The 19455-nt window shown below is 39.5% G+C and overlaps 1 protein-coding gene across 1 annotated transcript in view; it reads left to right on the forward strand.

Moving 5' to 3' along the window:
- Positions 1–19455, forward strand: part of cacna1aa (calcium channel, voltage-dependent, P/Q type, alpha 1A subunit, a) — a 133234-nt gene that overhangs the window by 38024 nt on the left and 75755 nt on the right. Inside the window, 11 exon segments of the mRNA XM_028454776.1 lie at positions 3047–3138; positions 6210–6362; positions 6519–6706; positions 10185–10288; positions 10423–10538; positions 11537–11581; positions 11722–11805; positions 15206–15412; positions 17648–17760; positions 17910–18022; positions 18114–18245. Coding sequence (XP_028310577.1) covers positions 3047–3138; positions 6210–6362; positions 6519–6706; positions 10185–10288; positions 10423–10538; positions 11537–11581; positions 11722–11805; positions 15206–15412; positions 17648–17760; positions 17910–18022; positions 18114–18245 — 1347 coding nt within the window.

Below are 19455 nucleotides of genomic sequence, written 5' to 3' on the forward strand. Positions count from 1 at the left end.
TTCAGCATTGTGGCACTTTGGTGCGTGTGTGTGTGTGTGTGTGTGTGTGTGTGTGTGTGTGTGTGTGTGTGTGTGTGTGTGTGTGTGTGTGTGTGTTTTTCCATTTGAGTTTAAAAGAAATAAGAGATGAAAAAACAATCAATCCGACTCCTCCCCTGGCTCGGTTACCAAGGTGATACAGAGATTCTATCAATGAGCCAAGGTCCCTGTTGCCATGGAAACTCTTATGAATGAGAAAGGACCCAGTAACCGTGGAGACGGTGTGAATGAGGAACTGCCTCATCGTTCTGATACTGTTTATGATGATGGTAGATGTTTTTTTTTTTTTTTTTTCAAGCATATCATCATCATCATCATCATCATCATCATCATCATCATCATTGCAAGTGTTTTATTTTTTGCTTTATTTTACATTAGTCACATTACAGATTTAGATACAATAAATAGATAAATGATAGTGGCGATTCCTTATTAAAAATTCTGATTTTTTTTTTTCTTTTTTTTTTACTTTAATGCGTTTTTGATATATTATTAGAAAAGTATGGGGTAAGGAAGGTTACTGTCAAAAGTTTTGAGTGTGCACGTAAAATTTGTGCAGCTGAATCACGTTTGAATTTGTGAATTTATTTTCCTGTGGATACAAATATCATTACTGTGGGTACGAATCCACCAAAATTAATTACTGTCAAAATTACATTCCAAAGTCACAGACATTATGTGTCGATTACTGCGTTGCTAGTTTTAACCAGTGGTGGCAGGAATGCATCAAAATGCTGGATGCCAATTACTCTTTGAAACAAGGATGTAGAAAAAGAGCAAAACATGTCATTTCCATAGACATTATAATATGTAGACACCGCATCGACTGCTGCAGCCCACCCTAATGTTGGGTAATCAAGCCAGTATAGTGACAAGTGTGAAGCTTAGCTATAATGGTGGTGGCTGTGGACAGAGGGAAGGAGTGAGTGGTAGTACCTAAAGCAGGTATTTGGGATTAACGTGTCTAAAGTTAAGCCCAGTATGAGTTTTATCCCACTGCAAACCCAGGAACTTCCCCGGGCCCCAGATGCAGCCAGGCCAGCAGAAAGAGTGGGGGCCAAGGACCCCCAGGCCAACCCCCCACGGCCGAGCAGTCTCCCAGACGCTCCTGAGATCCCAGGCCGAGAAGCAGCCACCGCCCCCCACATACACATCCAAGGAAGCCCCAAGCATTACTATTATATAGTAATAATGTCAATGCCATCGACCAATCAGCATCGAGTTGCAAACTCTTGGAAGACTTCTGAGCTTTTTAATTGGTTTATATTGCAAGTGCTACCATGGCGACTGCTGTGATTGACAGCTCACAGTCCACAGAGATCACGTTTTTAAGCATAATGCGAAAAATGTCTTTTCTGTCAGTGGCATCAGACGTCCATTTGTTAATAAACGTCACAAACGGGACTGAGTTTGTGAAACACCAGGACAAATCAATAGTTTGGGGAAAATTGTGCGGTACACGAGACTGTCCCGGTGACGTCTGGTTAATTTTGGCGCAATGTCCCAATTCTTCTTCTACTCCTCGTGTTAAACAGTAGTTGGCATCCAGCATTTTGATGCATTACTGCTACCACTGGTTAAACCGTGAAACCCACATTTGCGTCACAGCTCTTTAATCGTGCCACAAGCTTGGTTTCCATTACAGTTTTGGCAAAATAAAAGCGATATTTCTAAATGTCGACAAAGAATAATTGCCTTTGAACGTGTTTCCATTGAACTTTGCTTTGGGCTGGAGCTTCGTAACACCCTTGAAATCTCATCCCGCGAGACTTCGCCGCAGAAAGTCGGACGCTTAAAACCTCCTTATAACACTATGCATTCCTTTGTTGTTTCACGTCTAATATGGCAGTAATCATTTTAGGTAAAATTTTAGGTGTAATGCAACAAAATGTCCTGGTCTCCTCTTCTGTCTAAAGTGGTCATGTGACCAGGTACGTCATGTTCTGTGACGTGTATTTGAGTGTTTATTTAAAATGTAGGTGTTTCCATCACCAGATTTTATTGTGTTTTTTAGATTTTGCCCATTTCTTAGGGTAATGGAAAAGCAGCTACTATCTTATTTGTATCTTACGGTACATTCTGTCCTATTTTTTATTAGTTCACACTAGATAAAAGTCAGACTGGATTCTGGCTCTACTTTAATCTGATTTACAGTAACACCTTGTCAGAGTCAAGTCAGCCTCTGATGGGGGATCTGATATCCCACAATGTCACTACAAGGACCCTGGCCTATCTGACTCAATGAGCACCTTCCACTGGGGGCTTCCTGGCAACTGGACTCTGACTTATTTGAATTTTAAGGGACTTCCTCGCAAATCCAAACAGGATTAAGAGCTCTGCTGTGTCATGGAGCCATTTATTGAAACGTAATAAAGAAAATAAAAAAAATGTGTCAGAGAGTAATGATGACAGGAAGCAGGAGGGCAAACAGACAGAAGTAGTGGGAAGCGAGATGATTCACCACACAGTGTGCGTCAGACTGAGGGGATGAACTGGAAGTCTGTCGGCAGAAGAGAACGTCTTCACCTTCGCATGAAAACTCACACCGATCTCACTCATGCTGTTTATATTTTTCTTTAGGAGATGACTGGCGAGACGAACGCCTTGGCTCACACTCCAACATGTTTGCTCTGTTGTCTGTTGACAACTAAAAGAGAAAGACATTGAAATGCACTGAGAGTAAGAATAGGGCAAATGAGGCTAGTCAGCATCTCAGCATCTGACCTCGTCACCTTAAACCCTCTCTGTCTACACCCCCACCCATCCATCCTCCCCCTCTGCCTCATCTTTCAATCAAATTCATTTTCAGCTTGCCCTTCATCCTCTTTCCATCACATCTCAGGTTTTACATGAAGTGCTCACCAAGTTCTCTGTGATGATCTGACGTGGGTTCATCAGAGTGTAACAGACGAAACCAGAAACCCTGAGAATGACACTGACGAGATGCGCTAGTTTGAATATTGATTTGCTGCAAAGACTTTTAACCATTTGCTTTCTTTCCTTTTAGGATCCTGTCCACTGTGGGCTCGGATTTTGACTTGAGGACCCTCAGGGCTGTACGAGTATTGAGGCCTCTCAAACTGGTGTCCGGTATTCCCAGTAAGTCAGCACTTTTCATTTCAAATATGCACGTTCGCCAAATTAACATCTTACTTTTACTACTACTTTTGGCTGAGAATTGTGACTTAAAGGTCCCATGTCATGCTATTTTTCACCCAACTCCATTTGTTCTAAGAACCCCAGCAACATAGTATTTGAGGTTTATTTTCCCAAACTCGCCTGGTTTCCAGAGTTTTAGCCTCTGAAAAGGCACTCTCTGAGCAGTTCTAAAAATGAGCTGTTTTGGAGCCTACTTATGCATATTCACGAGTAGGCGTGTCTGTATACGCTGACTTCATGCCTTCAGTGATCACCAAAGCGATTTTCTCTTTGCTATCCACAAATAACTCTTGTTATTGTTTTCAGCCAAAAAACTGCACATTACAGTAAAACACATGGCTATTTAAACATCTATTGTGATTGTGAGTCTGTCTCAGCGCTTCAGGCTGTGTGTTTATCACAGCAGCAGCAGTGGAGTCATTCAGCTGCTTCAAAACACCGGAGTGTTAAGCTGCTAATTCACTTTATTCTCCTCCTTATCTCTATTAACTACAGGAATAGTGCATTAATCATTTGTTTTGTCCGAGCGCCGCGTCGCATTGTGTCACAAACACGTCAAATCAAGTCAAAGGCGATACGAGGCGATATAACGGATACTAAAAATGGAACTGCTCCGCGATATAACGGGTACTAAAAATGAAACTGCTCCATTATTTCTACACCGTTGCTGCCCACTGCTCCTCAGGGAGGAGTCATGCAGAGAACGCATTTGCATGCCTTTAGCTCTGCGAGAGGCAGCAGGCACTTCCTGGAGGGGGCGGTTTAGACTTTTGTGATGTCAGAAAAGTCTGACCACTCGTTTTTCAGAAGAGGGCAGAGCATCAGCTCAGAGAACAGGATTAGTGAGGATTGCTCAGAGATGCAGGAAGGAAACCCAGCAATACTTTGGGGGTGTTTTTGATAAGGAATTAACAATATAACATGGTTAAAAGCTAAAAAAAAATATTTAGCATGATATAGGACCATTAAAGATTATTGTCGGCTTGTCTCTGTTTACATAACGTGCGCCAATCATGGCGAGTCAATGCGAGAGCAGGATGAGCCTCTCAAAGTGGAAATACGTATATTATTTTACTCTAGCTGAGCAGAAATACAAAAACATTTCAGTGAAGCGTAAGCTGTGCCTTTCATGCTCAAAGGTTCCATGTACTGCAACAAACAGCAACTCCACTCTGCCTCCATAAGATACATGCATTGGTGAAGCCCTAAGCTAACCCTGCATTGGTGGACGCACTGAACGTGAGGCAAAGCCACTGCACCGAAACAACAGCGGCTAGATTTTAACCAAACTGTTAGCCAGGAACAGATCAGCAAAGTATGCACGGTATGTTGTTGAAAATATGCAGCCTGTCGCTACTGTGGAGTCACTGCTTTCAGCAGCTCGTTGCTGATATTATGTCCTATGCATTGCATTGTGCATTGCAGAATGTTTTTTTTTTTTTTTCATATTTATTTTTAGATAAACTGGCATTGAAAAAATAGTATTTCAGTCAGTGTTTCAGTTAGTGTTTCAGTCAGATTGGTGTTTGTAAAGACTAATGCTGAGCAGAGTTTAGTACTGTGAATGTAAATGATTAGAAACTGTAGGGTTGGATACAATAACATTTCATTTATCAGAGGCTTTTATCCAAAGCAATGTTAATACAGGAGCAGTCGGGGTAGGAGGGATTTAAACCACTGACCCTCTGTTTATAAGCCAGCTTCCTTAACCACTATTCTCCCACCACACAGTTGATCAACAGTGGATTATTTTCTCATACAGCACTGATATGAAGCTGTACGGACACAACTGACCCAAAAAATAATACATTATTTAATTCTAAGTCACTTAAAAGTTAATTTTTCTAGATAACTCATTAGTTTTTTGTGTAAGCAATCAAATAGTTACTGCGTTACTTTGTGAATGACGTAGCCAGTAACGGTAACTAGTTAGGTTTTTTCAGTATTTAGCGCAACACTGAGTAGGTTGGACTGAGAGAAGCAGGGGTTTAGTTACTTTTTAAGGATTAAAAATAGCACGGTGAGACATTTTGGTGAAGGTTTTGTGTAATTTTGCACCAGATTGAGCATTCCACAGATTACAGATGAGATTATGTGGTATACTTTATAACAGGTGTTCTCAACTGGTCTCACCCTGGGACCCACATTTTGCCACGCTCATTAAATCGTGACCCACTTTTTTTTAGAATTCAACGAACCAAATTTGGTTTTTCAAAAGTAGCTGTTGAAAACACGCATACATAATCTTTTTTAAAAACATAAATCTATAGATTTTCCTATGCAACGTGCATTCACAGTATGCCGGTGTCACATACTGAGTTTACCTCCGTACTGGGTTTATAACCCTAACCCTAACCCCGACCTAATCCAATAGACAAATAAAACACGTTTGCTCACTTTAAAAACAATAATTAAGTCAAACATGAGAGACAATGAGTCTTTTTTTATTTTTGACCAGCTGTCCGCGACCCATCCAGTACAGGTTCACGACCCACTTTTGGGTCCCAACCCACCGGTTGAGAATCACTGCTTTATAACAAAATATTTTCATTTGTTAATGTCACTTTTCTGAACATGTGTTCTAGTATAATTAGGTTTTTCTTTGTTGGAAACTATTGAATGTGAATGAAACTATATAAACTGTTTAAATGTAAAATCAGAATCAGAAAAATGGCAAAGAGCAGCATATTAAATAACAACACTAATAATAATTATAATTATACACCCACACTGAAAAAAGGAGCAAGACTACACAAAAAAATATGCAAATGAAAGATAATGTGCAAAACTATTAAAAATTATAAAAATGCAACTATCTTGTATATATCTTGTAAAAGTTATTGATTTTTTTTTTTTCAATACAGATTTACAGTGAATGCTTTGCTAATTTCGAACGTCTACTCCTTCGAATGCTGAAAATATTTGTTTTAGTTTCAGAAAGTGTTGGTGAAAATAAAAAAATAAAAAAACATTGCACGGTAAATGAAAGAACAATAAATGGTGTTTTTTAGGCTTACAGGTGGTGCTGAAGTCCATCATGAAGGCCATGATTCCTCTGCTGCAAATTGGCCTGCTGCTTTTCTTCGCCATCCTCATGTTCGCAATCATCGGATTGGAGTTCTATATGGGCAAATTCCACACCACCTGCTTTGACAATCACACAGGTAAAACTGTGTGTGTGTGTGCGTGTGCGTGTGTATGTGCGTGCGTGTGTGTGTGTTCCTGCACCTGTGATTTTTAATGCCTCATTTTGTCTGCAGTTGATTTGGATTTTTGAAGTAAATGCATCGTTTACAAAGACTTTTTGTTTTGTCTTTCAGGTGAAATCAGAGAGGAGTTTCCATGTGGGACAGAGCTTCCATCACGACTGTGTCCAGAAGGCACACAGTGTAGACAGTACTGGTTGGGACCAAACTATGGCATCACCCAGTTTGATAACATCCTATTTGCCATCCTCACCGTCTTCCAGTGTATCACCATGGAGGGCTGGACCGACCTGCTCTACTATGTAAGTAGCTGCATAGTGTTATTTAATGTTTTTTTTTTAATGAATAAGAAGTTCAATAATCACAGCAAAACCTCCCAGTCAGTTATTCTAATTTCAACACATTCTGCAAATTTTATTTTTTTACACGACATGAACTGTGTTTTTAAAGAACACTCCAGTCTCGGATATTTTCTTCATTTTCTTTTTTAAATCTTGGGTGTTTTTTTTAGTTACAACAATACCACATCTTATATGTTTTATTACTATAACACTAAACTATAACTATAATACAAAATAATGTAGAAATGAATTATGAAGTCATAAATTCATTGTAAATATTATTATCAAATAGATTATCATGTGAAAATCACAAAGTGTTTCTCATTTTATTTGTGTTTCGTTGTCTTTTTAAAATCTTAGTTGAGAATTTTCACTAGGCCCCAAAATAAAACAAAACAAAACAAAACAAAACACAAAATGTACAAATGTACAGGCTTCATGTGCAGAATTTTGTAACCATTTATTCTCTCTTTGCTTTGCTTTTCTTGATTTTTATATTACTATTATTATTATTATTATTATTATTATTATTATTATTATTATTATTATTATTATTAGTAGTAGTAGTAGTAGTAGTAGTAGTAGTAGTAGTAGAAGTGGTAGTATTTATTATGTATTTATTATTTTTTAATTGTTGTAAATACACTGCTGTTGTGTTCATGTTTGAAATGAAAATCTAATCAAATTAAATCTAAATAAGGGTGGGAAATTACTTTTGAAATTTGAATACGTTAAATAAAAACAAATTATAGTATTATTTTTTATTTGGGATCCCCCATTTGAATAATACTTTTCTGGTAAAAAGTCTATAGAAATCCTACATGGAAACCACTTATTTATCTGTTTGTCTTTGATGACTCTCTCCCTCTGAAAATACTAAAAATCAGTTTCACAGCTGCACGTAGTTTCCACCTGTACTAAGTACCAGGTAACGAACAACACTGCCATCACTTGTAGGCTGAAACGGTTGCTATGGAGACCAGAGGTGGACGAGTTTCTCTGTAGTCATCTATTTTCACATTCCTGTTCTCCGTGTGGCTTCCTCTGCCTCTTTTTCTCTGTTGTCTACTTCTCACTCTCTCTCTCTCTCTCCTTTTTTAACCTCACGTTACCTTACGTTTTTCTCCGTACCCTCTCTTTCCTCGTCTGTTTTTCCTCCCGATGCTACTCCATGTTTAAAGTGGCCTGTTCAGCCCAAGTTATTCTTGCAGCCTGCAGCAGGGAAAGGGAGTGATAAAAGTTTAATGGTGAAAAAAAAAATGTCTGCGGTACATTGGGTACACAGCAGCGTTTCTGGAGTATGTGCAGGGGGAAAGGAGGGGGAGGAGGAGGACTGAATGGGAGAAACAGAATCAAGCACCTCTATTTTTGTGTTTCTCAAAATGGGAGGGGTGAAAAGCAGAATCAATAAATAAGCTGATCAATGTTCGTGAGTTGGAAAGGTAAAGTCAGAAAAAGAGAGAGAAGGAGCCTGAGTAAAGAGAGTCATTGGGTTAAAAAGGAGGAGCCAAAATAGTCCAAAATAAATGAAGAGACTGTCTGGGTTGACTAATATGAAAGAGAGGAAGGGAGGGAAAGCATTTGTTATATATTATTCACTCTGACAGAGCAGCTAAATAGAGTGGCAGTAGATAGGCATTTACTTATTGAGATGACATAAAGCAAAATCATGTCAGTGCTGATGTTGTTAGGGGTTCACACAGCAGTGGACAGCACCATGGAGAGCACACGTTTTAATGCTCCTATTGGCTGGAAGGAGATGTGAAAACCTATTGTTGTTAGTCATACATGAAATAAGAGTTCTTTTGTGTCAGATGTTCTATGGCATTGTTTCTCAAATGGGTTCACACTGGGTATACTTCCACTACAGGGTATGCCTGAGAGAGAGAGAGAGAGATAGTAAAATTGACAAATAAAATGTCATTCTAAATGATAAAAATTATAAAACCAATCTATTCAGGAGCCACTAAATCAAGGTTTTTCAACCTTGGGATCAGGACCCCAGGTGTGGTCGCTTGTAGTTTAAATATGGTCATCTGAAATTTCTAACAAAAATAAAAAAATAGATTTTTGAAATTATTATTATTTTTATTTTTTAATGAAAACAACACAATCTTAAACAACTGTTTTTCTATACTTTCATTTTGTGAAATATAAATCTAATTAAACTAAAATGCAGTGAAAAAATATATATCTGAGCTCAAACATGATGCCTGCGGGTGTGGCCCCGGGTGGCCCCGGCTTGGGCGGCGCCCTGTGAGCCGGGCTCTGCGGTGCGGCTGGGCCCTTTGGTGGGGGGAGGGGGCGCATCGCGCGGGCGGCATCAAGAAAAGGCGATCTGGCGTGCTCTGGGGTGCTTGGATGCTGGCGGGGGGTCTTGGGGTTGGGGGTTGGGGTCGGTGGGGGGATGCGCTGGGTGCTCGGCTGCTTGGGGCTTCCTCGGATGTGTGTGTGGGGGGCGGTGGCTGCCTCTCGGCCTGGGATCTTGGGGGCATCTGGGGGGGTTGCTCGGCCGCGGGGGGGTTGCCTGGGGCTCCCTGGCCTCCGCTCTTTCTGCTGGCCTGGCTGCATCGGGCCCAGGGCAGTTCCTGGGCTTGCAGTAGCGTTTTTTTTTTTTTTTGCACATATGCTATTCTTCTATTCTTCCCCAACTTTTCTATTTCCTGTCTTGAGTCTCTCCTCCCTGCTCCCTTTCCCCTCCCCTTCCCCCGTCCCCTCCACTGTGTAACACTGCTCTCCCTTTTTATATCCTCCCTATAATAAAAGATTTCTTACCCTTCCTTAGGGAGGGCTGGTGATGGTCACAATTAAGCAATAAAATAAATCAATGTATTTTATTGCAATAACAAAATATGCATTGCTGTCTCATAATGATTGCACTTTCTGTGGTGTTGACCTTTGACAGCATGTGCAGACAAGATTAAAAAAAAAAGAAAAAAAAAAAAAGAATGGCCAAGTCAAAGTCCAGACCTGAATCCAATCGAAAATCTGTGGAAACAACTGAAAACTGCTGTTCACAAACGCTGTCCATCCAACGTCACTGAGCTCGAGCTGTTTTGCAAGGAGGAATGGGCAAATATTCCAGTCTCTCAATGTGCAAAACTGATAGAGACAAACCCCAAGCGACTTACAGCAGTTATCGCAGCAAAAGGTGGCTCTACAAAGTATTAACTTGAGGGGGCTGAATAATTTTGCACGCCCAATTCTTCAGTTTTTTATTTGTTAAAAATGTTTGAAATATTCAATAAATTTTGTTTCACTTCATGATTGTGTCCCACTTGTTGTTGATTCTTCACAAAAAATCACAGTTTTATATCTTTATGTTTGAAGGCTGAAATGTGGCAAAAGGTCGAAAAGTTCAAGGGGGCCGAATACTTTCGCATGGCACTGTACATAATACCCTTTCTCTGTGTGTGTGTGTTTGTGTGTGTGTGTCCAGAGCAATGATGCCTCAGGGAGTGCATGGAACTGGATGTACTTCATCCCCCTCATCATCATTGGCTCTTTCTTTATGCTCAACCTGGTGCTGGGTGTGCTGTCAGGGTAAGTGTGACAATAGTATGACAGCAGGGTTGTTTTTCTGTTCATCACTATATGTTACACCTGCAGATCTATAATATGACTAATGCTGAAATGACAAGTTGTTTATGTATTTATTTTTTACTGTGTGTGTATAGAGAATTTGCCAAAGAGAGAGAGCGTGTGGAGAACAGGAGTGAGTTCCTAAAGCTCAGAAGGCAGCAGCAGATTGAGAGGGAACTCAATGGTTATCTGGAATGGATTTGCAAAGCTGGTATGAACCATTTACGTTAAAACAAAACATCATGTTCCCCTGCTGTTACGTACTTGTTTGCTATGTTTACTTTTTGAGTATATTTCTCAATTAGTAATCAGTAAAATTGTTAACAGCTTGTAAGATCTATTAACTACTGTATTTATAAAGGATAGTTACTCTGAAGCGTTACCTTTATTTATTTTTTAAATCTACATTTTGACAAACCTATTTTATACAGATGCCTTTGTGGAAAATAAATTCATTCCAATTGTGCAATATTTGGTCTCTTCCTTTTTACGTTTATACATGAGATGAGATTTATTACCAAAAATAAACATGGGGGGTGGGGGGGGGGGGGGGGGGGGGGGTGAAAGTAACTACTAACTTTTACTTTGAGTACTTTTGAATTGAGCTACTTTTTACTTGTACTCGAGTATTTTACGTATGACATATTTATACTTGTATTTGAGTACAATTTCAATCAAGTAACAGTACTTCTACTAGAGTAGGATATATCATTACACCTCTGATTGTTTGGCTCCAATCATGTGTAACATAACCTTTTTGAACCATTTATACCTTCACATATGAAGTATAAGATGTTTGATTAGATTATCATCTTCATAGCAAGGATTAATAACACTTGTTTGATATTTAGGAAGAAATCCCACCACTGTTCATCCATGGATCTTTTTCTATTTAGTCTTTCTGGCTCAGTCTACTGAGGGAAGGAACGATGTGGGGGGATTAGAAGAATAAAGGGCATGCAACAGACCTTTGATCGCCTTTAAAAGACAATCTGCATGAAAACAAGGAAGCCGAAAACAACAAAGAAAGGAGGGATGCACACAGGTGCAGGAGGCACTCTCCTTTTCCTCTATCAACGAAGAACACAATCATGGATGCCTCCTATTGCAACAATAAATTGTGTAATAGCAGTTAGACGATAAAAGAGGAAACCATTTGACGAGTTCAAAAGTCTCTGTTATGTTTTAACTGGTTTTTTTTTTTTGTAGAAGAGGTGATTTTGGCAGATGATGAAAATGAAAACGACTACGACGGTACGGCTCCTGTTGTGTTTGAGAATATGTGATTCCTCTGTATTTTATACTTTTTTATAATACTGACATCTATGAGCATTTTTAATAATTAATCTTTACCTATACAATAATAATTGTTATTTTTTCTTCTTGTTTTTTAGGTTCTCGAAGGAGAGCCACTAAAAACCATAAAAGCAAAGCTGAGCTTCTAAACCCAGAGGAAGGGGAGGGAGACCTGGCAGTGGGTAAGATTCACGCCGTTTGTCTCTGACACACACACACACACACACACACACACACACACACACACACACACACACACACACACACACACACACACATTTTCATTGTTTATTTATTTATTGCATTCAAGACAATAAAACAATTTGATTTCTCCTTCACATTGAAAAAAAGAAGAAAAGATGAATGAAAAGGAGCAGAAAGAAATTAAGTTAATTAATTAAAAATGAATTACATTAAACAAAGGCAAACTGCAAAGAAGTCATTAGCTGGGTGTCCATTAATTCATTTCAATTCAATTCAACTTTATTTGTATAGTGCAATTTACAACAAAGTCATCTCATTGCACTTATCAAAATAAAAATTCCATAATAAGAAAGAAAAAACCCAACAAGATCCACATGAACAGAAATTTAGCGACAGCGGGAAGAAACAATTCCCTTTTAACAGGAAGAAATCTCCAGCAGAACCAGTTTCAGAGGTGGCAGCCATCTGCCTCTTTACAGATTTTTGCAAAATAAAAGCCATATTTCTAAATGTCGACAAAGTATAATTGCACTTTGAATGTGTTTCTATTGACCCTTTGATTGTTTGTAGACATTGTGACGTATTTTGTTGGGCGAGGCTTTGCCTGGAGGCAAACCACCATAGATATATATAAACACTGGATGACTTAGCTGTGCTGTTAGACAATGAGGAGCGACGTAGCAACATGGCGGCCATCTTACCTCAGACAGCTGGCCCCGCTCATTATATTGATGTCAATGGTGCTGCATGTACTATTTATATAACCCTAACTTGCTCAGTTTTCAACCAATTTTCAAACGGCAAGTGGCAATTTCAACATGTACAAGCATCCTATGTCATACCTAAACTTAATCATATGTTAACACAAAAAGTATTAAAAGACAAATAAAAACTGTTGGATTCATAGACATTAGGGTGGTTGACAAAATCAATTTTCACCAAATTTTGCCAGATCGCATTTTGCCTCGTTCACATAGACGTTGTAAGCATCTGTTGCCAAAAACGGAGTCAATCGCTGCACATTTAGGGCACACTTTTTCACAATGTTGATGCTTTTTATATTTTCAGGAATAGTGTTTGAACTGTTCTAATGTTCTTACTCATTTAGTATAAATACAGGGAGAAACTATTATATAACCATACTTACTTTCATATTGTTAAAGTTTCTGATATCTGCGAAAGTTACTCATTCTTTGCTTGAGCAATAAAAATTGTGAACAAGTGTGGCACCCTTACTTAATGTTATATTGGCCAAGTTTTTGGTAAAAAGGTTTAAAATATCAATAGGAACAAGGCAAAAGGTGATCTGACAAAATGAGATTTTTTCTTATTTTTTTATAACATTATATTGTGAATCACCCTAATAGACATATGTCTTAAGATGTGTTGGGGGTGTTGAACAAAGTAAGACACTTTTTAACGCTCAAATCAATAAATATTCTCACTACAGACAGTTTGCATAATACAGAGACGTGCCATAAGAGTGGTGCACAATGTTGACTTTTATGAACATACAAATGCATTATTTATAAGATCAAAGGCCCTGGTGGATCAAAAAACAGCAATAATTATGTTCAAAACTAGAAATAGCTTACTTCCTCTAACTTACTTAATGTGTTCAAAGAAAGAGAGGGACGTTATCCCCTCAGAGGTGATCTTAACTGGAAACAGCCCATCCACTACACAACCATGAAAAGTAGATGTATATCTGTGGGGTGAACCTATGGAATGCGTTGCCAAATGAATTGAAATATATTTGGAATGTGTTGATATTTTAAAAAAGGGTACAAAGATAATATGATGGAAAAGTGTGTGTGTATGTGTGTGTGTGTGTATATGTACGTATGTATGTATTAGGCTTTACACCAATCTGATCGGCTATATCGGATCGGCTGATATTTGGCATTTTATGCAATTTATGTGATCGGCTGTAATGTCTTAATTTGCCGATCCAATCAATGACGTCATTGTCGTGATGAAACTTTCTGTTGATGCTCCCATTGCTTTGTTTTATCATCTCATTTACTCCAAAGAGTTGTTCCTTTACGTGACACGGCTTTATTTCACTCACATTTGTGCACAAAGGTGAAAACCTATGAGCGAACGGCTGGACTTCCCCAGTCTACTGCCTCTGAAAGCGAGGGTTAGCATCTGTGTGTGTGTGTGTTTGTACATGTGTGTGTTGTTTTGTTTATTCAGCCTGAGCATGTTAAAAGAGCAGACTTGCGATTCGCTCCCATTTACTTTTGCTCTCATACTGGAGACTTTGGTCTGTTTCAGGGCGGTGGTGGACGCAGAAGCGTTTGTGTGTGTGTGCGCTTGTGTGTGCGCCCCACCTCTGATGTGCACCTGTGAATATGGACTATAAGCAACAGCAGGTTTTGCGATGCCACAGTCAGGAAATAAGTGTTTGCTCCTAATGCTAATGGAGGCTCCATGTAGTTCCATTGTGGTCTGCCTCCACAGCTTCATCTCCAACTCTCTTTTAGTTGCTTCACAGCAGTCATTGAGTGTGACATGGGACTCCGGTTTAATTCAACGTTTATTTTGCCAGTCACTCAAAAACAGCACACGGCTTATAATCGATCTGCTCCGGTCTCACACGCTCCCTCACATGGTCGAGCAACCAGTGCATTCATTCACAGTTAAAGGGCCACACACCCACACACTCTGACAACAAATGTTATGTTCAGGTCCTGCATGGAAATTATTCAACTTTTCCACTCTCTCACAGTCACAAGGCTGTCCCGAAACATGGCACCGTTTGATTTTTCGTCAATCTGTATCAGGTAGTACCGAAGGAATTTGGTGGGTACCTAAAAAAGACAACCTGAATTAATATGATCGGGTCGGTGATCTGTGATCTGCCCAAAAATCCTGATCATGTAAAGCCTAGTATGTACTGTATGTACGTGTGTATATATTTTTGCTTTGATTATCAATTGATATTGTATAGGTATATAATATGTATATTATTTTGCTTTGATTATTAATTAATATTGTATAGGTACAATATATACAGTATGTATATTAGTTTGCCTTGATTATCAATTAAGATTGTGTTTTGTAATATAGACTCTGGTCAGGCCCATTTTCCATTGGCCTGACCAGAGTGTAGACTGTGTATGCTCTGACTGACCAATAAACCAAACCAAACAAACAATAGACATATGTGAAGAAATTGATTATTATCAGGAAATCTCTGAATTCAAGTACAGAAAATTGATAGATTGACATTATTGCAATAACGATATTTCCTCAACAATTGGGAATTTTACTGTCAAATGTAAATGTTAACTTATAGGAAAGAAATTGTGAAAGTTGGTCAGTCATGTTTCAGCATCATAAAACGTGGGTGCGTTTGGATTCTGCTTCCAGGCTCACCGTTTGCTCGTGCCAGCTTGAAGAGCTCAAAACTGGAAGGATCAACTTTCAAGCGGCGAGAGCGGCGATTTCGCTTCTTCATCCGACACGTTGTCAAGTCGCAGGCCTTTTACTGGACCGTCCTGTGTTTGGTGGGCCTCAACACGCTGTGTGTGGCTGTAGTGCACTACGACCAGCCAGAACCACTCTCAGATTTTCTATGTGAGTATGAGGAAAAACCTGCACTTCTATTTGATGCGGCCGTCTGCAGATTATCTGTTCAAATGCGTAAAAATAACTATCAGACTTTACTGGAAGGAAACGATGGCTTGGCAAATTCCTCGGTAATGTGCGTAAATCTGTGAAAGAGCTGAGGCTACAGTATGATTCATGCACACACACGTCTCTGCAGACACAGGAGCACTTCTTTTTCACTACGCATGCAAATGCAATGCAGAGAAAGAATCCTTTGGTGAACTAATGATAGAAATTATGTTTAGTTTACTGTGTGTAACAGCTGTGTTTTACACAGCTTCCACCAACAATACATTCAGGTGTCACCAGGTAAAATGGTTACAAGTTGAACCTGAACACCAGGCATCTTTTGACTGGTGGTGAGTGCTAGCTTCCCATCTATCTTTATTTATTTTTAGTCATAATCCTCATCAAAACAATAAAAACAAAACATTGAACACATATGTTTTAATCACTATTCAGCGAAAAACAAAAAAGAAATAGATTTAACACAAATTGTACATATGTACAGTATGTATGACTTATTATCAGTGACCCACTCGCAGCATAAAGTGGTCAACATGTTCATTCCAGCCAAATGCAATCTATCATACAGTGAACAATATTGTAACACATGCACACAGAATCACACAGAATAATAGGATAGTGATCTCCTTATTTGATATACGCATATAAATCTATTAGAATTAGTTTGTATTGTTTTTAAATATCACTGAGCTTTTATAAGACTTTAAATTATAATCAAGTTTTAAACCACAAACTGTGGTGCGCAAGGTTTTTGAAGTTGTGTGCACTCTTTTGGATGAATAAAGTTAACTTTTCCCCTAAATTGTAATCATTGTCTCTTATTTTGATCAGTTTTTGTAGATTATTTTGTAGTCCGTACAGCACAACTTTGTGAACTATGAGCATCGTTTTAAAAGAAACTAAATTGAAACATTTTAAGAGTTATTTAAAAATGAGTGTGGTCTCTATAAAATGTACGATAAATGATCCTTATAGTTATTTTTTGTAATGAGCGTATCTTTTGTAGATTTGATTTTTATGTATTACCCCAGGCTTGTTTTATTCCTATTTATTTATTCCTATGCTACTTGAAATATTTGAACACTCTTAGCTGAAGGCTGTCATTAAGCGTCGTCTGCTAAATTATGACACCTTTGGAGCTATGTTGGCATTTTTTGGGTTAGGTGGAAGGATCTAGTGTGGGTTAGGTAGAGTTAGAGTTAGAGTTAGAGTTAGGGTTAAGGTTAGGGTTAGGGGTTAAGGTTAAGGTTAAGTTTAGGGTTAGGGGTTAGGGTTAAGATTAAGGTTAGAGTTTTGGTTACGGTTAGGGTTAAGGTTAGGGGTTAAGGTTAAGGATAGGGTTAGGGTTAAGGTTAGGGTTCGGGTTAGGGGTTAAATTTAAGATTAGGGTTAGGGGTTAGGGTTAAGGTTAGGGTTAGGTGTTAAATGTAAGGTTAGGTTTAGGGGTTAGGGCAGCGGTCTGCAACCTTTATTCTCAAAGGAGCCATTTTGCCTCGTCTCACCAGGATTAAAGTCCTTCCGGATCCAGAATAGTCTTTTGTTTTGGTTTAGTTGTCTTAGCAGGGATTTAAAATTTAGGGTTAGCCACAGGTATGAGGAAAGGTGATGGTATGTAGAGATTTTAGGAGGTGAAGTAGTGAAGTGACAGAGTTATTGCAATTTATTTTTAGGTTGACAAATTGTCAATATCATGATTTTCATAGTTTTATTTGATGTGAAACTCATTTTTAATTAACATATTTTCATAACAATTCATTATTTTAATACTTTTTTAAAGCTATAGGGAGCTATTGCAAAAGAGCCAAAGAGCAACATGAGGCTTCAGAGCCACAGGTTGCAGACCCCTGGGTTAGGGTAATTTAGGATTAGGGTTAGGGTATTAAATGCCACATAATGTCAGTCTTCATGACACCTTATTCATTTATGCTAATGACAGGTGTTGTGTCATAATAATGACAGCATAATGCCAGGCTTTATGTATAAAACTTCAAGTAAGGTTACCATATAATGTTCTGTGATGACACAAGGCTGGGATGTAATCTCATTCAATGCAGAATGGTCAACAATTGCACTAATGATTAAACTATTGTCAATGTATTACTCTGCAGAAACACTTGTGCATAAATCGATGTACGGGTACTGATGGCATTCTTCCTCCTTCCTCCTGTTTTTTAGATTTTGCTGAATTCATCTTTCTGGGGATCTTCCTGTCAGAAATGTGCATAAAGATGTATGGCCTGGGCAGACAGTCTTACCTCAACTCCTCCTTTAACTGCTTCGACTGCATTGTGAGTCCCACCCTGCTGCGCCACACACTCACACACACACACAAGACAAAAACAAGCAGATGTTCTCCACCTCACACACACACGTGATGCTGACGTGTGCCTGGTGTATTTGATTAATGAGCTGGTGCTTGCCTCCATGTCTGCATTAGGTAATATGTGGCAGTATATTTGAAGTTCTGTGGTCCATGATCCAGCCAGGAACCTCCTTTGGCATCAGCGTGCTACGAGCTCTCAGGTTATTGAGGATCTTTAAAGTCACCAAGTGAGTACGCAAGTGGAGACTGGTGGGAAAACTCAACACCATATTGGCAGTAATTCCAGGTAAACACATGACCTTTTCCTGTGTTCTCCAGGTACTGGGCCTCTCTGAGGAACCTGGTGGTCTCTCTGCTCAACTCCATGAAGTCCATCATCAGCTTGTTGTTCCTGCTCTTCCTCTTCATTGTTGTCTTTGCTTTGCTGGGAATGCAGCTGTTTGGAGGACAGTGAGTGCAATTATTCCTTATACTATGACCTTCTTTTGTTCTTTTTAATGCAACTTGTCTAATTTTCTTGCAAAAGTGACTTTTTACCACAGGTGAAAGTAATGGATTACAAGTACTCACGTTACTGTAATTGAGTTGCTTTTATAGGTAGTTGTACTTTTTTGAGTATATTTCTAAATCAGTCATTTCACTTGTACTTAAATACAATTTAAAATAAGTTAAGTAATTTGTTACATTTCTACAGCCAACCATCCATCCATCTATCCATTTTCCTCCACTTATCCATTGCCGGGTCGCGGGGGCAGCATTGTTAGCAGGGAGGCCCAGACTTCCCTCTCCCTAGCAACTTCATCCAGCTCTTTTGGGGGGATAGCAAGGCATTCTCTCCAGCGTGCCCTGGGTCTTCCTCGAGGTCTCCTTCAGGAGGGACGTGTCCTGAATGCCTCACTGAGGAGGCGTCCAGGTGGCATCCTAATTAGGTGCCCAAACCACCCCATCTGCCTCTACTCAATGCGGAGGAGCAACGACTCTACTCTGAGCCCTGCCCGGATGACTGAGCTTCTCACCCTATCTCTAAGGGAGAGCCCAGCCACCCTACGGAGGAAACTCATTGCTTGTACCCCCGATCTTGTTCTTTTGGTCATGACTCAAAGCTCATGACCATAGGTGGGGGTAGGAACCAAGATCAACCTGTAAATTGAAAGCTTCATCTTTGGGCTCAGCTCCCTCTTTACCACGACCGATAGGTGCAGATGCCACACCAATCCGTCTGTTGGCATCTTGTTCCATCCTTCCCTCACTCGTGAACAAGACCCCGAGGTACTTAAACTCCTCCACTTGGGGCAGAACCTCATCTCCAACCCAGAGAAGGCACGCCACCTTTTTCTGGTTGAGAACCGTGGACTCGGATTTGGAGGTGCTGATTCTCACCCCGGCCGCTTCACAGTCGGCTGTGAATCGATCCAGTGAGAGTTGAAGGTCACGGTCTGATGGAGCCAACAGGACCACATCATCTGCAAAAATAGCAGTGATGCAATCCTGAGGCCCCCAAACCAAACCCCCTCATAAAAGTTATGAGCAGAATCTGTGGCAAGGGGCAGCCTTTTTTCATTTAAAAATGATCAAAGGACATGAAACTTCAAAAAATGAAATGACCAGACAACAGCAGCATTGAATGCTGGTTATTTTCTCAGTTTTAGAGTTCATAAAT

The sequence above is a fragment of the Gouania willdenowi genome, chromosome 8 (assembly GCF_900634775.1).
Source record: "Gouania willdenowi chromosome 8, fGouWil2.1, whole genome shotgun sequence".
NCBI lineage: Eukaryota > Metazoa > Chordata > Actinopteri > Blenniiformes > Gobiesocidae > Gouania > Gouania willdenowi.